Source organism: Haliotis rubra, unplaced genomic scaffold (assembly GCF_003918875.1).
Source record: "Haliotis rubra isolate DU_JTF1 unplaced genomic scaffold, ASM391887v1 Scf375, whole genome shotgun sequence".
NCBI classification, from domain to species: Eukaryota; Metazoa; Mollusca; class Gastropoda; order Lepetellida; family Haliotidae; genus Haliotis; species Haliotis rubra.
This window is the reverse complement of record NW_025767052.1, coordinates 412610-432849: the sequence shown is the minus strand read 5'-3', so window position 1 is coordinate 432849 and position 20240 is coordinate 412610. Positions and strand designations below refer to the sequence as shown.

Sequence of the window (20240 nt, the reverse complement as noted above, 5' to 3'; positions counted from 1 at the left end):
ACAAACAAGCTAAGGCTCACCTGCTGCTTCAGCAGGTCGCTGACGGTCACTGCAGCATCAGATCCTCCGCAGGCTCCCAGCAGCTCCTCCTCTGATGCTCCGGTTCCTCCTCCGTCTGCTCCTGCTTCACCACCACCACCACCACCAGGGGAGCTGCCGATTCTTCCTTCTTATCCGTGCTGGCTGCTGGTGTTTCATCCACTGATACAGACCAAAGAATGGTACAGGAGTTCACCTCCAATAAAACTGACATTTTGTAGGTTTGGGTAACAGGGAATTAAAAACTTGAGATAGTAAATCAGTGGATTGTCAAGGAAGAAGGGTAGGCATTAATCATCTATAGGTTCTCTGAATATCTATTGTTATTACTTAAATAAGCTGTAGTTAACCATGCACATGTTTCAGGTTTCACTGAACATGAAGATAGTACTTGCATCTCACCTGATGTGCTGCTCATCTTCTCTGTGACCTCATCAACAGAGGGCTCAGTAGGCCTGGAACAAACAAAACAGTCATGTAACAATCTGTGACCTCATCAACAGAGGGCTTAGTAGACCTGGAACAAACAAAACAGTCATGTAACAATCTGTGACCTCATCAACAGAGGGGTTAGTAGACCTGGAACAAACAAACAGTCTTGTAACAATCTGTGACCTCATCAACAGAGGGGTTAGTAGACCTGGAACAAACACAACAGTCATGTAACAATCTGTGACCTCATCAACAGAGGGGTTAGTAGACCTGGAACAAACAAAACAGTCTTGTAACAATCTGTGACCTCATCAACAGAGGGGTTAGTAGACCTGGAACAAACACAGTCAACAGTCTTGTAACAATCTGTGACCTCATCAGTCATGTAACAAGAGGGGTTAGTAGACCTGGAACAAACACAACAGTCTTGTAACAATCTGTGACCTCATCAACAGAGGGGTTAGTAGACCTGGAACAAACAAAACACAACAGTCATGTAACAATCTGTAACAATCTGTGACCTCATCAACAGAGGGGTTAGTAGACCTGGAACAAAACACAACAGTCATGTAACAATCTGTGACCTCATCAACAGAGGGGTTAGTAGACCTGGAACAAACACAACAGTCATGTAACAATCTGTGACCTCATCAACAGAGGGGTTAGTAGACCTGGAACAAACACAACAGTCATGTAACAATCTGTGACCTCATCAACAGAGGGGTTAGTAGACCTGGAACAAACACAACAGTCATGTAACAGCAGAACAACAACTTGGAGGCATACTGACAAGGTAGCTGAGGGTAACTGGTCAGTATTGTTGTAACATCAGACAGACTGATGTACTCAACAAACCAGGTCTTCATTTGACTGAAATGGAAATATTGAACAAATCTGGACCACATTTGAACCTCAGTCCAATAATCCTGAAAAGCAAAAGGCTCAGGTTCCCCATCACTTCAGAGTGACGACACTGGACATTGATGGACATTGACTGCACATTCTGGGTCATAGGAATTCAGGCCTGGATGTTTTTTGAGATGTTAGAATGTGAAAGATAATGAATGACAGCATGCCATGAAGAATGTCACATGCCAAGCCAATGTTCCAGTAGCATGTCTCCAACTGTCTTGAAACAGACAATGAAAATAAACGCAGTGCCATAATGCTCAAAGTTAAAGACCCTTTAGTTCCCCCATATTAAGTCAATAAAAATATTCACTCTCAGATATAATCCCCTTTAATGGAAATGAAGACAAATCCCTTCCATCTAAAATAATGTACATTATAATGACATAAACTCTCCCATAGCATGTCAAAGTGATAGCTAGAAGGACCACTAATATTTCCTTAAGTTCACAGTCAAGCTGGGATTGTGCCCAACCACATCTTTGTTTTTCTTCCCACTGCCAGAAGTAGAGCTAACGGGGTTCCAGTCCTCACCAAATTATTCAATGCAATTACATCGAACACAAACTCCTCTCCAACTGCCTGTGAGCATGAGTTGGCTCCATTATGCAGGTAAAAAACAAATTCTTCTCAAATGACATACACTATTGGGTGCAGTCGTCAATTTGGGATTTAGACAATCGTCTGTTAGTTTATTAAACCTCCTGGTGGACGTCTGAAACTCATGCCGACTCACAATGCCTTATTGAGTCATTTTGTATAATAAATTGATAAAGTTTCCAAAAGATTTTCTTTTTTTAAGGTTTATAACCAGTATTTGAATGTACCTAAAGTATGATTTATGATGTAATTTAATACCATAACTGCTTCCTGGATACATTATTGGATTTTAAGTGGTTTCTAATAGCACTTAAAGTTTCTGGATAAAGTACTTTGTCTTAAGATTCCCTACATTCCTATTTTACTGTGATTTGAAACCCATTTCATGCTCAGATTAAAAACAATGTCAGTTTAAAGACTGTTTGAATCTCTGACTTTAGCAAATTATCAAAATGACCAATCCTGGAGTCTCTTGCTCTAATAATCTGCTGTAATAGTATTGATAGATGAATATATCACTCACTCACTCACTAACTCACGTACATTCACTGTAGTACTGTCCAGGATAACGTGAGGAGAACTGGTGGGGAAGAAGCAGATAGACCCATGGCACGGGCAAGTTACTCACTCACTCACACATGAATTCACAATGCTGACTTGCTCAAAGAAAAATGTTTAATGACATACCAGTCTCTTATCATATCTGAACATTTACACCTCATGCATTGATCCACATTACTACCAGATATTGAATACTGTGAAGCAGGCAATCCTATATAGCTTGTGAACAAAGCACCTGAAGCCAGCACCTGAAGCCAGCACCTGAAGCCAGCACCTGAAGCCAGCATTCAAACACAACACCTGGACACAGCACCTGTATGCAGCACCTCTGTTAACTAACTCTCATAACAGGTAAACTATACAACTATGTATTATATTTGACCTTTCATAAATTTCTAGTGACTAAAGATAAACAAATTTCCACTTGAAATTATCTGTGAAAGATTACAAGTGTCATAACTTCTTGGGTATCTTTTTTATTTGTGGTTTCTGTTACATGTGGTTCATTATATAACTGTTAACTTTAAACTATATCTATGTTCACCAGGTAAATATACATACAAACATGAATATTGTACTTCCCACTGTTTGAGTACATATGAAGTACTACACATCCATCAAAATGATACTGTTAAATGTCACTACACCGATAATATCGTAACATATCTGACCTGTCATACATTGAGAATATTGGTGAACACTGACAGTCCCACTCTGTTACCAGGCAACTATATTTCCATGGTTAATTGGAACTTTAACTTTTCTGTTATCTAAAAACTTGGACAATATATTTGTGGGATATGTCTCTCATCAATACTGGGGAGGGGTGGGGTGGGGGACATCTGTCTGTGGAATCTGTGTTTGTAGAAATCAGGATATGCAAGTTGTACGCATCGTCTACAAAGTGATGCTTGTAAATATAAGGACTGTTTGAGGTTAACTTTGAGATAATGAGATTAGTTTGAAATTTGAGAAATTAATCAAATGATCAATGCAAGGAACGTGATATTTCATGCATTAATCTGCCTGAAACACAACTCAAGCACACAAAAAGGCTGACTGGATATTACCTCTTGTGCACCAAGTTTCTAGTTTCATTGAATTTTGTGTAATCTCAAAATCACAGAGTTGATTTGGTTTCTGTCTCCCTGACAATTGTTGATTCAGCAGCCGCAGATACATGGTCTACATGAATACAGATGTCAGATTTAATTCTGTAAGTGATTCAGACACATTTCTTTTTGAAGGTCATCCACAAGGACAAACTGTACTTGTCACCTCAATATTTATATTTCGGTCAAATCGGCCCACGAAGAAGAAATCCTGATTGTGATGTAGGAGATATTTCCCCAAGCTCCTCTAGCGGGGATTAAATATATAGTACAGACACTGATGAACTATCTAACAAAAGACTGTATTTTCTTTCTTTAAAGTCACAAATATTGAACCAAATCAGGGCCATACAAGAAATCATTTTCACATTCTGTTTTATTTTTAAGATCATGCTTTAAGATTTTCCTCACATGAAAAACTTATTTCTTCTTTTGAGAATGCTATTTAAATACTGCCATTCTACGATATCTACCAATCAGTGTCACATTATTTCATCAGCATCTTTAGATCCCTGGGTTTTGTAGTTCTGGGAAGATTCCTAAAGAATTTCAACAACTTTTAGTAAGTTTTCCTGAACAAATCTCAGTGAGATAATGATGCTTGACATTGTCCTGTGGGATCAGGATCTACAGCACCCCTTCAGCTTGATGGACAAGTCACCATACTATTGGCTCTGAAGGTTGGTTGTGGCTAAAACTTTACACAAGCAATTGCACGAGGTTACCTTAAAACAACAATTAAAAAAAACAGCTTCAATTGCTTGATTGACAAATTAGAAGATTAAGGTTTAAAAAACACTGATATAATTAAAAGAAAGCTTCAATTGCTTGATTGACAAATTAGAAGATTATGATTTCAACATCACTGACATAATAAAAAAACAGCTTCAATTGCTTGATTGACAAATTAGAAGATTATGGTTTCAAAATCACTGATATAATGGACACATATATCCCCTGGAGCCGGAAGCACTGGAAACTCCAAACTGACAGTGACACAAGGATCTCCTGACACCACCAGTATACAAGGATCTCCTGGTATCACAGTATACAACAAGGATCTCCTGACACCACCAGTATACAACAAGGATCTCCTGACACCACCAGTATACAAGGATCTCCTGACACCACCAGTATACAAGGATCTCCTGGTATCACCAGTATACAACAAGGATCTCCTGACACCACCAGTATACAACAAGGATCTCCTGACACCACCAGTATACAACAAGGACCTAGTATACAACAAGGACACCAGTATACAACAAGGATCTCCTGACACCACCAGTATACAACAAGGATCTCCTGACACCACCAGTATACAACAAGGATCTCCTGACACCACCAGTATACAACAAGGATCTCCTGACACCACCAGTATACAACAAGGATCTCCTGACACCACCAGTATATACAAGGATCTCCTGACACCACCAGTATACAACAAGGATCTCCTGACACCACCAGTATACAACAAGGATCTCCTGACACCACCAGTATACACCCTGGTATACAAGGATCTCCTGGACACCACCAGTATACAACAAGGATCTCCTGACACCACCAGTATACAACAAGGATCTCCTGACAAGGACCACCAGTATACAACAAGGATCTCCTGGACACCACCAGTATACAAGGATCTCCTGACACCACCAGTATACAACAAGGACCTCCTGACACCACCAGTATACAACAAGGATCTCCTGACACCACCAGTATACAACAAGGATCTCCTGACACCACCAGTATACAACAAGGACCTATTGACACCACCAGTATACAACAAGGATCTCCTGACTGACACCACCAGTATACAAGGATCTCCTGACACCAGTATACACAAGGATCTCCTGACACCACCAGTATATACAAGGATCTCCTGACACCACCAGTATGCAACAAGGATCTCCTGACACCACCAAGGAGTATGACACCACCAGTATACAACAAGGATCTCCTGACACCACCAGTATACAACAAGGATCTCCTGACACCACCAGTATACAACAAGGATCTCCTGACACCACACCAGTATACAACAAGGATCTCCTGACACACCAGTATACAACAAGGATCTCCTCCTGACACCACCAGTATACAACAAGGATCTCCTGACACAGTATACAACAAGGTATACAACAAGGATCTCCTGACACCACCAGTATACACCACAGTAGGACTCCTGACACCACCAGTATACAAGGATCTCCTGACACCACCAGTATACAACAAGGATCTCCTGACACCACCAGTATACAACACCACCAGTATACAAGGATCTCCTGACACCACCAGTATACAACAAGGATCTCCTGACACCACAGTATACAACAGGATCTATACAACAAGGATCTCTCCTGGATCTCCTGACACCACCAGTATACAACAAGGATCTCCTGACACCACCAACAAGGATCTCTGATTGACACCCCAGTACACCAGTATACAACAAGGATCTCCTGACACCACCAGTATACAACAAGGATCTCCTGACACCACCAGTATACAACAAGGATCTCCTGACACCACCAGTATACAACAAGGATCTCCTGACACCACCAGTATACAACAAGGATCTCCTGACACCACCAGTATACAAGGATCTCCTGACAAGGATCTCCTGACACCACCGGTATGCAACAAGGATCTCCTGACACCACCAGTATACAACAAGGATCTCCTGACACCACCAGGTCAAAACAAATCTTCTGTCAACTTCTTATCTGTATGTTCCACTTGTGTTCCAGACTGTGTTTCTCATTCTCTGGCCCAGCTTTTAACAAACTATTAAAATAAAATATAATTTTATAAGCCTACATTATTTTCTTCCCTTCAAGTCTAAACGAATCGCTTGAAATTGGATCGATGGGGAAAAGAAGGTAATTCTTTGATTGCCATTGCAAGAAAGATTGCATGCACCACGCTTCTATCAATACATACTATACGTTTGCAATAGTCAAACGATAGTTCTTACAGCCAGATCACACAAAAAACATGTTTCTGTCAATACATTTTTTTCAACACCATCTGTCAACTATTTAATACAAAAAGGTTTTGCTGTCCTTGTTTTGTTTCAGCGTCCTGTAACAACATTAACACTAGAAGAAAAAAAGTTTTCCAAAAAAGATTAGAAAAGTTCCACAAAAGATCGATGACTGAAATGGCTAACTGATCTGTGGGAGGTTGGCTCTTGATGTAATCGTGATCTGATGGCTGCACCTGCACCGAGAGTGTCTCGAATGTCCGTAGACACAGCATCAGATTTCATCAGTGAATGTTGTTGACGCTGTACACAGTCTACAGTATTCCGACTACATCATGGCAGCCGGTACACACGCTAGTGAACCAGTGGTTGATGACACGAGCACACCTACAATCAGCTACCTTGGAGTCAAGGACCACAGCCAACAGTACATACATCAGAAATGATAAGACTGCTTTAGGACTGAAACATTTGATGATATGACAAGCATAAAAGGCAAATTCATCTTCATATACAAACAAATTTATCCATTTCGTAGTAAATGAACAGCATTATAGATTGAATTAATACTATTAACTCCAGTTCAAAACCAAACAAAGAAAGATATGCTCATGGAAACGAATAAGGGAACACATGAAAGTACAACTGTTCCTTTATCTATTCCCAGAATTTCACCCACAGTGCAATACATACCTTGTGAAGAAACCTAGAAAAGAATAAAGGAACACTTGTACTTCTTCCCTTATTCGTTTCCACGAGTATATGAAGTGCCTTTTCTCAGATACACATCATCACTCACTCAGTGAGTGAGTCAACTAAACAGTATCTGTTTAATGTTGGAGTAAGCCCAAAGTGTTGCAAGTATCAGACATTTTTTAGAAAAAAATAAACTTACAAAACCAATTAGGGCCAACAAAGATTTCAAACCACAAATTTGAATGGCCATGGACAAGTGTGCCACCTTAATATCCTTCACACATTTAAGGATGATTGATGGCATGATTTCACAATCCCTGGGCAATTCAAACTGTTGTGGATGGGAAACTGAACTGATGACCCCATTTCTGCTCTTCCCAGCGGTCATATTGCCAGAACTTGTGTAAAACCTCACTCACTCACTGAATCAGAGAGCAGAAAATCAAAGAACGACATCAATTGGTCCATATGATATCATACTTCACAGTTCATGACATCTTGTTTCTGGCAGCAAAGGTGAATGGAATAGTGTAACTGATACACAAGGGACTGTGACATGTTGTCTGACACGTGACGTCAACAACAGAATATTGTTGTATGTTGGGAATCTGTGCAGTTGTTAAAAGTGTGGTCAGCACATTAAAATGTTCATCAACAACTTGATTGAATTTTGCTGGATTAAATCATAAATACTCATGATGGATTAAAATGGACATTCTGAGGTTCCTTGTTCCTCGTGTGTGTCAACACAGCTGACATCAACAACATCTACTACAACATCATCATTACACTGTTCTACAATATTATGTGATGTATTGCTTGGGATTCACAGCAGCCACATCCCAAGTTTGCTGCCAGAAACTGATCCATATGTAAACCATCAGTATCGGCAGCAATATGACACAATTAGTTTCTGGTTTAACAAAAAGGATATTCCAAGAAATCAATAAGTTCTAAAAAAATGAAGCTTTTTCGACAGAAAATTGTAAAAGCGTCTGAAACTTGTAGATGGGAAAGGATGATGGACATGACCATCTTTGATGCGTGTGTCTGTGATTGTCCTAACTAGGCTATCTTCTGGAACATCCCCAGTGAATTCTGGGTATTTGTGGTACAATAAGTGATCCCCTCTGAATACAGTACACAACTGTAGAAAATGGAATTACTGTACTGTTCCATAAAACTGACACTGAGTCCAAAACTGGAATCAATTTTAAATAAATTTCAGACTATGTGAAAATGAAATTCTATCATATAATTGTTTCTAGAACAAGATTATGGTGTTCTTCCCCCTCCACAACTTTTGTCTCTATCCTATCAGTATCTGTGCATGCCTTGCTTGTGACAACAGATTACAAATCAGTGGTGGACATGTTCCCGATAACAAATGTTTTCAGATTTCACGACCATCATTGTACATTGTTCATTGATTCACAGAGCTGTGCTTCTTGCATGAACAGACACAACGACAGTGGCAACAAACTTGACCAATAAATCCACGGACCATCTCACAGTTGAGCCCTCTCCAGGGAGGTATCGCCATCAATGTCAAGATAAAACAATATCCTGTTACTTCAATTTACTCCTGATATATCAGGGGACTATTCCTGTATATTCTCTCCTCGTGTTGTTGTAGCAGAAATAAAGAAATAGTCTAGTCACCGAACTATTTCCAAGGGCATGTAACTCTAGTTTACTTGGAAAACAAACATGGCATCAACGCCAAGGAAATTACCTCAAACGGTATGTTTAACATGCTTAAATACTTTCCTACGCCATAATGTTAATATATCCTGGTTATAGAAATTCAGGAAACTCAGGAGGACTATGCAATAATTAAAATATACTTGAAGTGTCTGGGAAAAAAAGTATGCAAGCCGAAATGAAAATTATTTCAACTAACTATTTTGACCCAATTTCTTCTCTACATACGTGCATTCTGATTAACTGGGTGAATATTTTTCCCGGACACGAGAGGGGTACGAGTCTTCTTTCGGGTTACGGAAAGGGACGAGTAGTTTCGAATACTGTTCTAGTGTCTCTGGCTGGCCTAATGTTGGTTACAGAGTTATTCCCCCTTTTTTTGGGTTTTAGTGTCTTTATAAATTATTCACAGAGTTGTCTTCCCTTTTTCCCTGTTTTAATGTCTTTAGATGATTGTTAGAGAGTCATCTTCCCCTTTGCAAAGTTTTAGTGTCTCAAGATGTTTGTCATAGGGTTGTTTGATGCATTTCTACAAGTTCATAATATTTATCTTAAATATTTGTGTAAGAGATTCATATACACACTTTCCAATTGCAAGGTGCATCATTTGACATGTTTACAGTTGAGGATGCAGAGCAAAATACCGCTCACTTCTGACGGAAGGCCCACATAACATCAGCTCATTACACACAGGGTAAATGTGTACTGGCCAATAAATCTACACTTTCAACAAAGGAAACCATGGCAAAGAGACCAGAAGTGGGATGTAACTTCCCTTAATCCCTGAGTTTGATGATATCTGCAAGTTCAGATATGTATGTTAGAAAGTTATCTTCCCTTTATCTCTATGTTTTAATGTTCGGCAAGATCATAGAATTATCAGATTTATCTCCCCTTCTGTCACCATATTTTTGTGTTACTGAGGGTAGATACTAAACCGAAATGTTGGAGTTTCCCAACCATGGCTTTAAGTAGAAACCAATAATACAGTTATACCTTCAAATGTATTCATGAGTAACATTACAAATGTCCTCAATGTATTCTGTAAAGGTAAGAGAGATAATACATATATACATGGTAGGGGCTTGACTGTCATATAGATTCCCAACAGTCAACCTGTTATACATTCCGACATTAACATGCACCACATCTGTATGGGCAGGGACATGGCAGGCATTGTAGTATGTCTATTTCATGGGGGAGGAATGCTTGTCTGTATGAGACAGGTATAAAACCTAGCATGGAAAGTATAACACTCAACAAGGAACAGATCTGCTATTGTAAAAGGATTCTGTAAATTGTTCAAAAATATATTGTTGTTCAATGTAAACATCTAAAGTCTATTACTTTTATGGTATAGAAGTTAACTTGAAAGACTTCGTTGTACTTGCAGTGGCCAGAGACTGCAACTATATATTTGAACAAGTAGGAAATGTGAAAAGATATTAGTGTGTAATTTTTATGTTTTGATTTGATATTCACTTTGACATTTTCACCCTGACTACAAATAACAATCTTCATCCTGTGAAGTACATGGTAATATCAGTCGGAGGTTTGATCATTAGTTCCCATTCTGTCCTGAATATGATACTTCTAACAGATGAGTTGGTACCCTGGAAGAATTACAGGAGGAAGAATTACAAGAGGAAGAAACATCCCAACTGTGAAGCACATGTCCTAATGGCCATGATAATGAAGAGACACGAGATCCAGTCAATATCCCCATCTAGCTGACCAACCTCACTGTAAAACAAACCAACACACAGACAAAACCAGCATTGAGCAGCTTCAGAAAATTGGAGTGCAAATGAAAATTCTAGTAATCTGAAAGATTTTTCTCCTCCTTTTCATCACAGAAGTAATGATTGTCAGACCATCTTGATGCAAGTAAATTACAAGCACTGGTGGATTGACCACTTGAATGGGGGTACAATTAAATCACTCAAGAGCAGAATTACATAGCCCGGCTAGATCCAGTACACAGACATCAGATTTTATCAGTATCTTCTGTACTAAGTCAGTTGTCTCGGTTCTGTTTCTGCATCACAGGCATCAAACTGCCCTTCATCAGCGGAAATTGAAGAATATACAAGAGACCCTGGTTCTTAGCGAATTTCCTTCAGTGGATAAACATCAATATGGCAATCACAAAGGGGCAGCGAACACGATAGTAGCAGAGACTACCAAGGCAGCGACAGCGTCACAGACTACTGAGGCAGTGGCTACCAGGGCAGTGACTACCAGCTCAGCTGTTGGCCAGTGAGTCCAAACTCAATCCTCTACACAATCTCAAGAGAAATAGATAAATCCTGTTTAATAATCTCAGAAATTATAACTCTCAGACATTGCTATTAAACTTAATGATTTTTTTCTCCCAGGCAGAGCCTTTAGGGTTGCAGGTAGTCAGAGCACCACTATACTATTACCTCAAACAGCCTTGGAGGACCATGATGACTGATGGTGAATGAGCAATACTTCACGATTTACTATTTTCAGAATTGTCAGTATTTTCTTAAAATACAGGTTGGAATGAAAATGTTATTTTTCCATTACGTGTGACTTCTAGTAATTGATTCAAATGTAGCATGAGAAAGAGCAAGCAATATTTGTCTTGGACTTTCATTGAAATATTTTCAAAACAACCTTCCTCCAAGCGACATGGAACTGCGACATATCGAGTAGTTAACGCAGGGAATAGTGAGAGTAATAACTTTGTGAGTCCTGATTCTTGGTCCGTCTGTTTATAGAGAGACATCAAGGTAAACAACAAGAGGGCACAGTCACTAATTATGACAGTGCACTGATGTGACATATTGTTGGTATTGGCCACAATAAAAGCAATAAAAGCAATGAACTATTTCAGTGATTGAACATCAACAAGGATAAAGCTCTGTGAGAATAACTGACAAAAATCCACCATGTGTCCCTGTGAGTAAAAGTTGGTTCGGAATCAATATTGTAAAAAAAAGTTTGTTGTCCAAACTATATGTGCAAATGATCTGAAGGAACTGTCATACTAAATTATTCTTGGATGAATTCCCTGATAGGTCTGAGACTGTCAGAATTTGTTATGATTAATACACACTGTGTGTTACCAAGATGTACAAACGATGTCATCTGTTGAGGATACAACCGACAACGTACAAAGGTCACACCCACATCTCAAGATGTACTGTTTCATTCTACATTGTGATGTTTCTTGAAGATACTCAATAAAATTGCACCATCAATGATCACAGTAACATCAGAGGTAGAAATCCATAGTTGTCCTGTTATTTCTGAAAAAGGGCAACAGTAATGCATATATATGAAGCAGACCAAACCACTTGGTCTGAGGTTTATGCTCCCAACACCATCAGGAAGTGAACAGATTGCTAGATTGAATCGAATATGCCACATTGGCCTCCTACCAGTTATTCAGTGGATATGAATCTAGCAGAGATCCAATTCCATTTAATTATCTAGACTGAAGCATAAAGGGAAAGCCTGTTATAAAGGCACATAATATTTCTAAAATGTTATTATTCTGTAAGTGGCTAAAGCTGTGGGGAAGGGGGTAAGGGGCAGCTGCAGGAAATAGGGAGGTAACTCTGTAATCTGGATTCATTAGGGTGATGAGAATGAGAAAATGTTGTTTCTGCAATTATTTTACCAAAGGACTATACAGATTCATTCTCTGCAAGAACGGAGATGTGCGCATCTGTAAAAGACAAGAGGCATTAGGAAGCATCTTTATTCATATGTGTGTACCACAGAGAAGGCACATGGTACATTGCCACATATATGACACATGGTACACTGCAAAACAGATGACACATGGTACACTGCCACACAGATGACACATGGTACACTGCATAACAGATGACACATGGTACACTGCCACACAGATGACACGGCACACTGCTACACGGTACATTGCCACACAGATGACACATGGTACACTGCAAAACAGATGACACATGGTACATTGCCACATATATGACACATGGTACACTGCCAAACAGATGACACATGGTACACTGCCACACAGATGACACGGCACACTGCTACACGGTACATTGCCACACAGATGACACATGGTACACTGCAAAACAGATGACACATGGTACATTGCCACATATATGACACATGGTACACTGCCAAACAGATGACACATGGTACACTGCCACACAGATGACACGGCACACTGCTACATGGTACACTGCCACACAGATGACACATGGTACACTGCCACACAGATGACACGGCACACTGCCACAGGGTACACTGCCACACAGATGACACATGGTACACTGCCACACAATGGCACATGGTACATTGCGGCACATATGACAGAAGGTACACTGCCACACAGATGACACATGGTACACTGCTACACAGATGACACATGGTACACTGCTACACAGATGACACATGGTACACTGCTACACAACTGACTCATGGTACAATGACACACAGATGACGCATCTTTTGTGATCAGTCATCCATGGCACCAAGCAATTTGAATTAGGTGTACATTTCCTTTTAATGATATTCAAAGGTTGTTGATCTAAATCAAAGCCACAAAACCCTTCCCACCTCCATAAATACATACACACATATTCATTGCTTTGCTGTTTGAAAGCTTATAGGATTTTCTGTTGTGCGGTTTCCATGTAAATGTAACAAAGTCCATTTGGCTGGTACTAGGAAAACATTGTGATGTGTTTGTTGATGATTGTGTTCCAGAAGAATATACTGTGCTAGGCAAAGGTCCCATGTATCTCAGCAGTATGAATAAATGGTATTTGGTTTTCTTGGTAGCTGTTACAGTCAAAGTGGGACAATAGTGTGCTGGAACATTGTTTTCTGTTTGGTTGACTTACACAGCTAAGTGCACTTCTGACAAGAGTTCTATGTCCTTGTCATCAAGATTTGTTTAGAGTTATCTCCCTTCTTTGGGAATCGAGTCCTATAAAGCAGGTTTGACTCCCATCTATCCTATCTATACCAGACCCGGTTTCGGGTACTCACATTTTTCAGAGGGAGTTAAGAAATGTATACCGTTGAGAAGAACACACATTAAATCACATGTGGTGACAATTGTACAGTCAACACAAAAAGCATTAAACAGAAAAAGAGTACATAATCTATGTTTGTCTCAATACAATCTCAGATGTGTTATATAACAAAGGACATCACATCTCACAACAAATATCAAAAAGTGGTAGTTTCCTTTTCCACAAACTGAAATAACAGATCATAATAATCCCCATAATAATTACCAGGCATTGTCTTACATAGACAACCTTCAGAACGCATGCTCTGCTAGAACATCACACAAGACCACATGCACTGACAGCATGTATATAACCCATGTTTCACATTTACAGACGGATCAGCCCAGTTGTCAGCAGACACGCTGAGCCTGGCGGTAATTGTACATCTCGGGATTCGGGAGAAAGGTCATTACATGGACTTATGCAAGAATACAGCTGAGTTAGAAACAGTTCTTCAGTGGCAATCTCACATCCCAGAACTGGGAGAATCTAGTTCTAGTATTCTAATCTGATGTTGCAGGTGCCACAAGTTATATACCCCCTGGCCATCACACACTCTTGACACATATACAGAGACAAACATACAGACCTGTATATATACAGAAAAAATACACAGACCTGTATATATACAGAGAGAAATACACAGACCTGTATATATACAGAGAGAAAACACACAGACCTGTATACATTCACACTTACACACAGACCTGTACATATTCACACTTACACACAGACTCCTATATTCAGACTTACACACAGACCTGTATATATTCACACTTACACACAGACTCCTATATTCACACTTAAACACAGACCCCTATATTTTCACACTTACACAAACGCAAAAAACAGTCTCATACATGCATACATACCATGTCTATCTGCAGCCAATGACCCATCATAAACTTCACACCAGCCTCTAATCTTCTTCAACACTTACACCTACAACCCTGTTCATCCATCCTACAATCGTACATGATCTGTGAGGCACACTTTCTACAGTCTCCGGTTAGAATTGATCTTCAGTAGATTGATGCTACAGACCGCCACCATATGGCATGAATATTGCTGAGTGCTGCGTAAAACTAAACTCACTCACTACAGTGGTACACACTGACAACCATCTATTGACGCATTTTACACAGCTCCTCTATTGATTCTGACGTGAAGGTGTCCAGATCACAGCTATGTTGTGAGAGACGGAATTCCTTGTCAGGGTTCAGGAGTGTGGTAATTACTGAAACTGCTGACGGTATCACCTACTGGTACACCAACCTGCACCAGAGACTGCTGACGGTATCACCTACTGGTACACCAACCTGCACCAGAGACTGCTGACGGTATCACCTACTGGTACACCAACCTGCACCAGAGACTGCTGACGGTATCACCTACTGGTACACCAACCTGCACCAGAGACTGCTGACGGTATCACCTACTGGTACACCAACCTGCACCAGAGACTGCTGACGGTATCACCTACTGGTACACCAACCTGCACCAGAGACTGCTGACGGTATCACCTACTGGTACACCAACCTGCACCAGAGACTGCTGACGGTATCACCTACTGGTACACCAACCTGCACCAGAGACTGCTGACGGTATCACCTACTGGTACACCAACCTGCACCAGAGACTGCTGATGGTATCACCTACTGGTACACCAACCTGCACCAGAGACTGCTGACGGTATCACCTACTGGTACACCAACCTGCACCAGAACCTGTATCACCTAGTACACCAACCTGCTGGCGGTATCACCTACTGGTACACCAACCTGCACCAGAGACTGCTGACGGTATCACCTACTGGTACAACCAACCTGCACCAGAGACTGCTGACTGCTGGTATCACCTACTGGTACACCAACCTGCACCAGAGACTGCTGACGGTATCACCTACTGGTACACCAACCTGCACCAGAGACTGCTGCTATCACCTACTGGTATCACCTACTGGTACACCAACCTGCACCAGAGACTGCTGACGGTATCACCTACTGGTACACCAACCTGCACCAGAGACTGCTGACGGTATCCAACCTGCACCAGAGACTGACGGTATCACCTACACCAACCTGCACCAGAGACTGCTGACGGTATCACCTACTGGTACACCAACCTGCACCAGAGACTGCTGACGGTATCACCTACTGGTACACCAACCTGCACCAGAGACTGCTGACGGTATCACCTACTGGTACACCAACCTGCACCAGAGACTGCACCTACTACACCAACCTGCACCAGAGACTGCTGCTGACGGTATCACCTACTGGGTATCACCTACTGGTACACCAACCTGCACCAGAGACTGCTGACGGTATCACCTACTGGTACACCAACCTGCACCAGAGACTGCTGACGGTATCACCTACTGGTACACCAACCTGCACCAGAGACTGCTGACGGTATCACCTACTGCTACACCAACCTGCACCAGCACCAGAGACTGCTGATCACCTGCACCAACCTGCACCAGAGACTGCTGATGGTATCACCTACTGGTACACCAACCTGCACCAGAGACTGCTGACGGTATCACCTACTGCTACACCAACCTGCACCAGAGACTGCTGACGGTATCACCTACTGGTACACCAACCTGCACCACCCCTCCAGTGGGTGCCTGTCAGGTACAGGCTAATAATTACTTCTTTCTGTTGTCATTGGAGTTATATAAATACACTACAACCAGCTGTTAACTGTGCCTCCCCATGATTCAAACCTCTGACAATTACAGTTTAGACCTATAAATACTTTTTCTCCCTCAAAAGAGGTTTAATTGTGAAACTGTTTCTTTAATTGCCACAGTGAAAACCTGGATTCAATTCACCACATGGGCCTAATGAAAGTAGCCTATTTCTGGTGACCCTTGCAGTGATATTGCTGAAAGTGGGCTAAAACCAAACTCACTCACTTACCCACACACACTATTTCATCAACCCAAACACACTCACTCACTACAGACATCAAACACAATGCATGCAATGGCTGAAGTTTTTGTGTGGACACATGGAAGCACTATTGCTATTTTTACCAGCAGCAATTAATTCCACATGGACACTGAACCACCTTCAAAGAATGACTCCCTAATTGGTGTTTATCACCTTTGCACAATCAAAACCTAGGACGTAATTATAAACTAGCATAAAGGTGGAATTAACTCAAGCTTATGTCTGCTTCTCCCTTCATGGCAGCAGGATGCTGGCTGACTGTAGGCTGTATATACTGGCCACATATCAAGTGTGATTTGCCTCATTCTGCAACATGGCAACATGCTTTACCAGCCTATCACGGTGGTTGGAAGGAAATGGATTCCTGATCATTTAAGTATTACCCACATTATCATGACTACACTCGATAATCAGCTGATGACAACAGATAATCAGACTGATAAAAATGACAGCTGTGACCACCTTGAACTAATTTCACCTCTAAACTGATGTCAAACATCTTGTTTGGAACTGTCACCAACCCTAACAGTGTTGAAGTGTGTGAATGTTATTGGAAACAAGAATATTCCAGCTTTATTCACAGCAGTCTGGCCATAGCCTCCAGTGGTGAATATCATGACCAGAAATCTCCACCCTTGGACACAACATCCAGACCATGATTACATGTTTCTCACAGCAAGTGTTGGCAATAGTGACACCAGTAGGTATTACATTATACATTTCTTCCTCAAATCTGATGAGGCTGTGAAGTGCTGTGCCCCAACCCTAGCCTATCCAACAATTCAATAGGTTCTCCTTATACTCGAACAAAAATACATTCCTATTGTGTCCATGTGCAGCAGTGGAAGAGAGGAACATGCAGACAGCAACGTGTCCAGCCAAAGTCTAGTTGTCTAATCGAACTCAAAATTCCTGCAAGCTCTGAAACCCTATGATGTGATAAGAGATGGATATGATGGCAGACAGTTCTAGGCTGTTTACCACAACAGATTGTAGATAGTGTGCCCTGCCTACTGGAAGATGGTGATGAGATGCTACAGACGATGCTAGCAATACACCCCTGATCCTCGTTGACCTATCTCATTGTGTCCCCCCTGGCTGTCCAGATTCCATGCAGCACATCCTCCTCTCCGTATTGTCTTCCTGCCTCCAAGGTATATCAATGTAGTTTGTTGGCTGCCTGCTGCTCTGACAATTCTCGACCTTTGTTGCAAGAGTGACAAACGACTTGACAACAAGACAAAAAGATGTCTCGTTAAAAGGTTACGTCAAAGTTATGCTACTTTATGCCAAATCTCCATACAGATTTTTCAAGATTTAAGAGGCAATATATCAGCTTGATCTGAAAAGAAATAGGTTATGTCATAATTTTTTGCTTGCTGTTTTTGTTTGAGCTGTTGATTTCAACAAAAATACTGCAGTGTTTGTTTGAGCAGATATTTAGTACCCCAAAGTAGGGCCTAAATATATATCATGGGACATTACAAATGTGTTGTGGTGACAGTGGTCGACACACAACACCCACAACAGTATGGGGATTAACGTACGGGCACGACACCAGTCACAGAGCAAACATTGCTTTCTTCAAGGTGGTCGTCTACAAAAGTTGACATGTTATGATCTGTACTAGGCCAACAGTACTGACCATGCTCTTGTAGCAGAGACATTAACATGACGTTCACCACCATGTACTGGGACAGACCTGAACATGACGTTCACGACCATGTACTGGGACAGACCTGAACATGACGTTCACCACCATGTACTGGGACAGACCTGAACATGACTGGGACGTTCACCACGTTCATGTGACCTACCACTGGCACTGGGACAGACCAGAACATGGCGTTCATGTACTCACCATGTACTGTACTGGGACAGACCAGAACACCACCACATGACCTGAACATGGCGTTCACCACCATGTACTGGGACAGACCAGAACATGAACGTTCACCACCATGTACTGGGACAGACAGACCAGAACATGTACGGACGTTTCACCACCATCACCACCATGGCGTTCACCACCATGTACTGGGACAGACCAGAACATGACCTTCACCACCATGTACTGGGACAGACCTGAACATGACGTTCACCACCATGTACTGGGACAGACCAGAACATGACCTTCACCACCATGTACTGGGACAGACCTGAACATGACCTTCACCACCATGTACTGGGACAGACCAGAACATGACCTTCACCACCATGTACTGGGACAGACCAGAACATGGCGTTCATGTTCACCACCATGTACTGGGACAGACCAGAACATGACCGTTCACCACCATGTACTGGGACAGACCTGAACATGACGTTCACCACCATGTACTGGGACAGACCAGAACATGACCTTCACCACCATGATGACCTTCACCACCATGTACTGGGACAGACCAGAACATGACGTTCACCACCATGTACTGGGACAGACCAGAACATGACGTTCACCACCATGTACTGGGACAGACCAGAACATGACGTTCACCACCATGTACTGGGACAGACCAGAACATGACGTTCACCACCATGTACTGGGACAGACCAGAACATGACGTTCACCACCATGTACTGGGACAGACCTGAACATGACGTTCACCACCATGTACTGGGACAGACCAGAACATGACCTTCACCACCATGTACTGGGACAGACCAGAACACCACCATGTACTGGGACAGACCTGAACATGACGTTCACCACCATGTACTGGGACAGACCAGAACATGACGTTCACCACCATGTACTGGGACAGACCAGAACATGACGTTCACCACCATGTACTGGGACAGACCAGAACATGACGTTCACCACCATGTCCCCCTTGGAGCTGTAGAACAAGTGGAGCTGAATCAATAAAATCTGAATTCAGTGTAATCTCCACGTATACCAAGTAATATATTTTGATGACGTTTCCAGTAAACCAATCATGTGAGGAACTTCAACCAGCAACTCTCTTTGGGTATATCACCTAGTTTACCAGATATCCCTCTACCACAGCCTGGGACAGTGTGACAAATCCCTCCCTGCTGCAGGGTGTAAGTAAGGACTGACAGCACAACCTGCAGTTAATGGACTTGGTAATTGACCTGTCATAAGCGAGATGGTCATACGTGGCACCAATCAGTTTTTGCGCCCTCTCCTCCTGGTGTCACACCTACTGGACAGAATATCAGACATCTTAATAACCGG

General features: G+C 41.6%; 1 protein-coding gene across 1 annotated transcript in view; it reads right to left on the bottom strand.

Annotated features, from left to right (window-relative positions):
- LOC124286079 overlaps positions 1-20240 on the bottom strand; it is a 209368-nt gene that overhangs the window by 35432 nt on the left and 153696 nt on the right. The window contains exons 3-4 of the mRNA XM_046722404.1: positions 442-494; positions 21-201 (exon numbers count right to left, since the gene is read on the bottom strand). Of these exons, the coding sequence (XP_046578360.1) occupies positions 47-201; positions 442-494 (208 nt within the window). The 3' untranslated portion in view covers positions 21-46. The remainder of the gene's footprint in view (positions 1-20; positions 202-441; positions 495-20240) is intronic.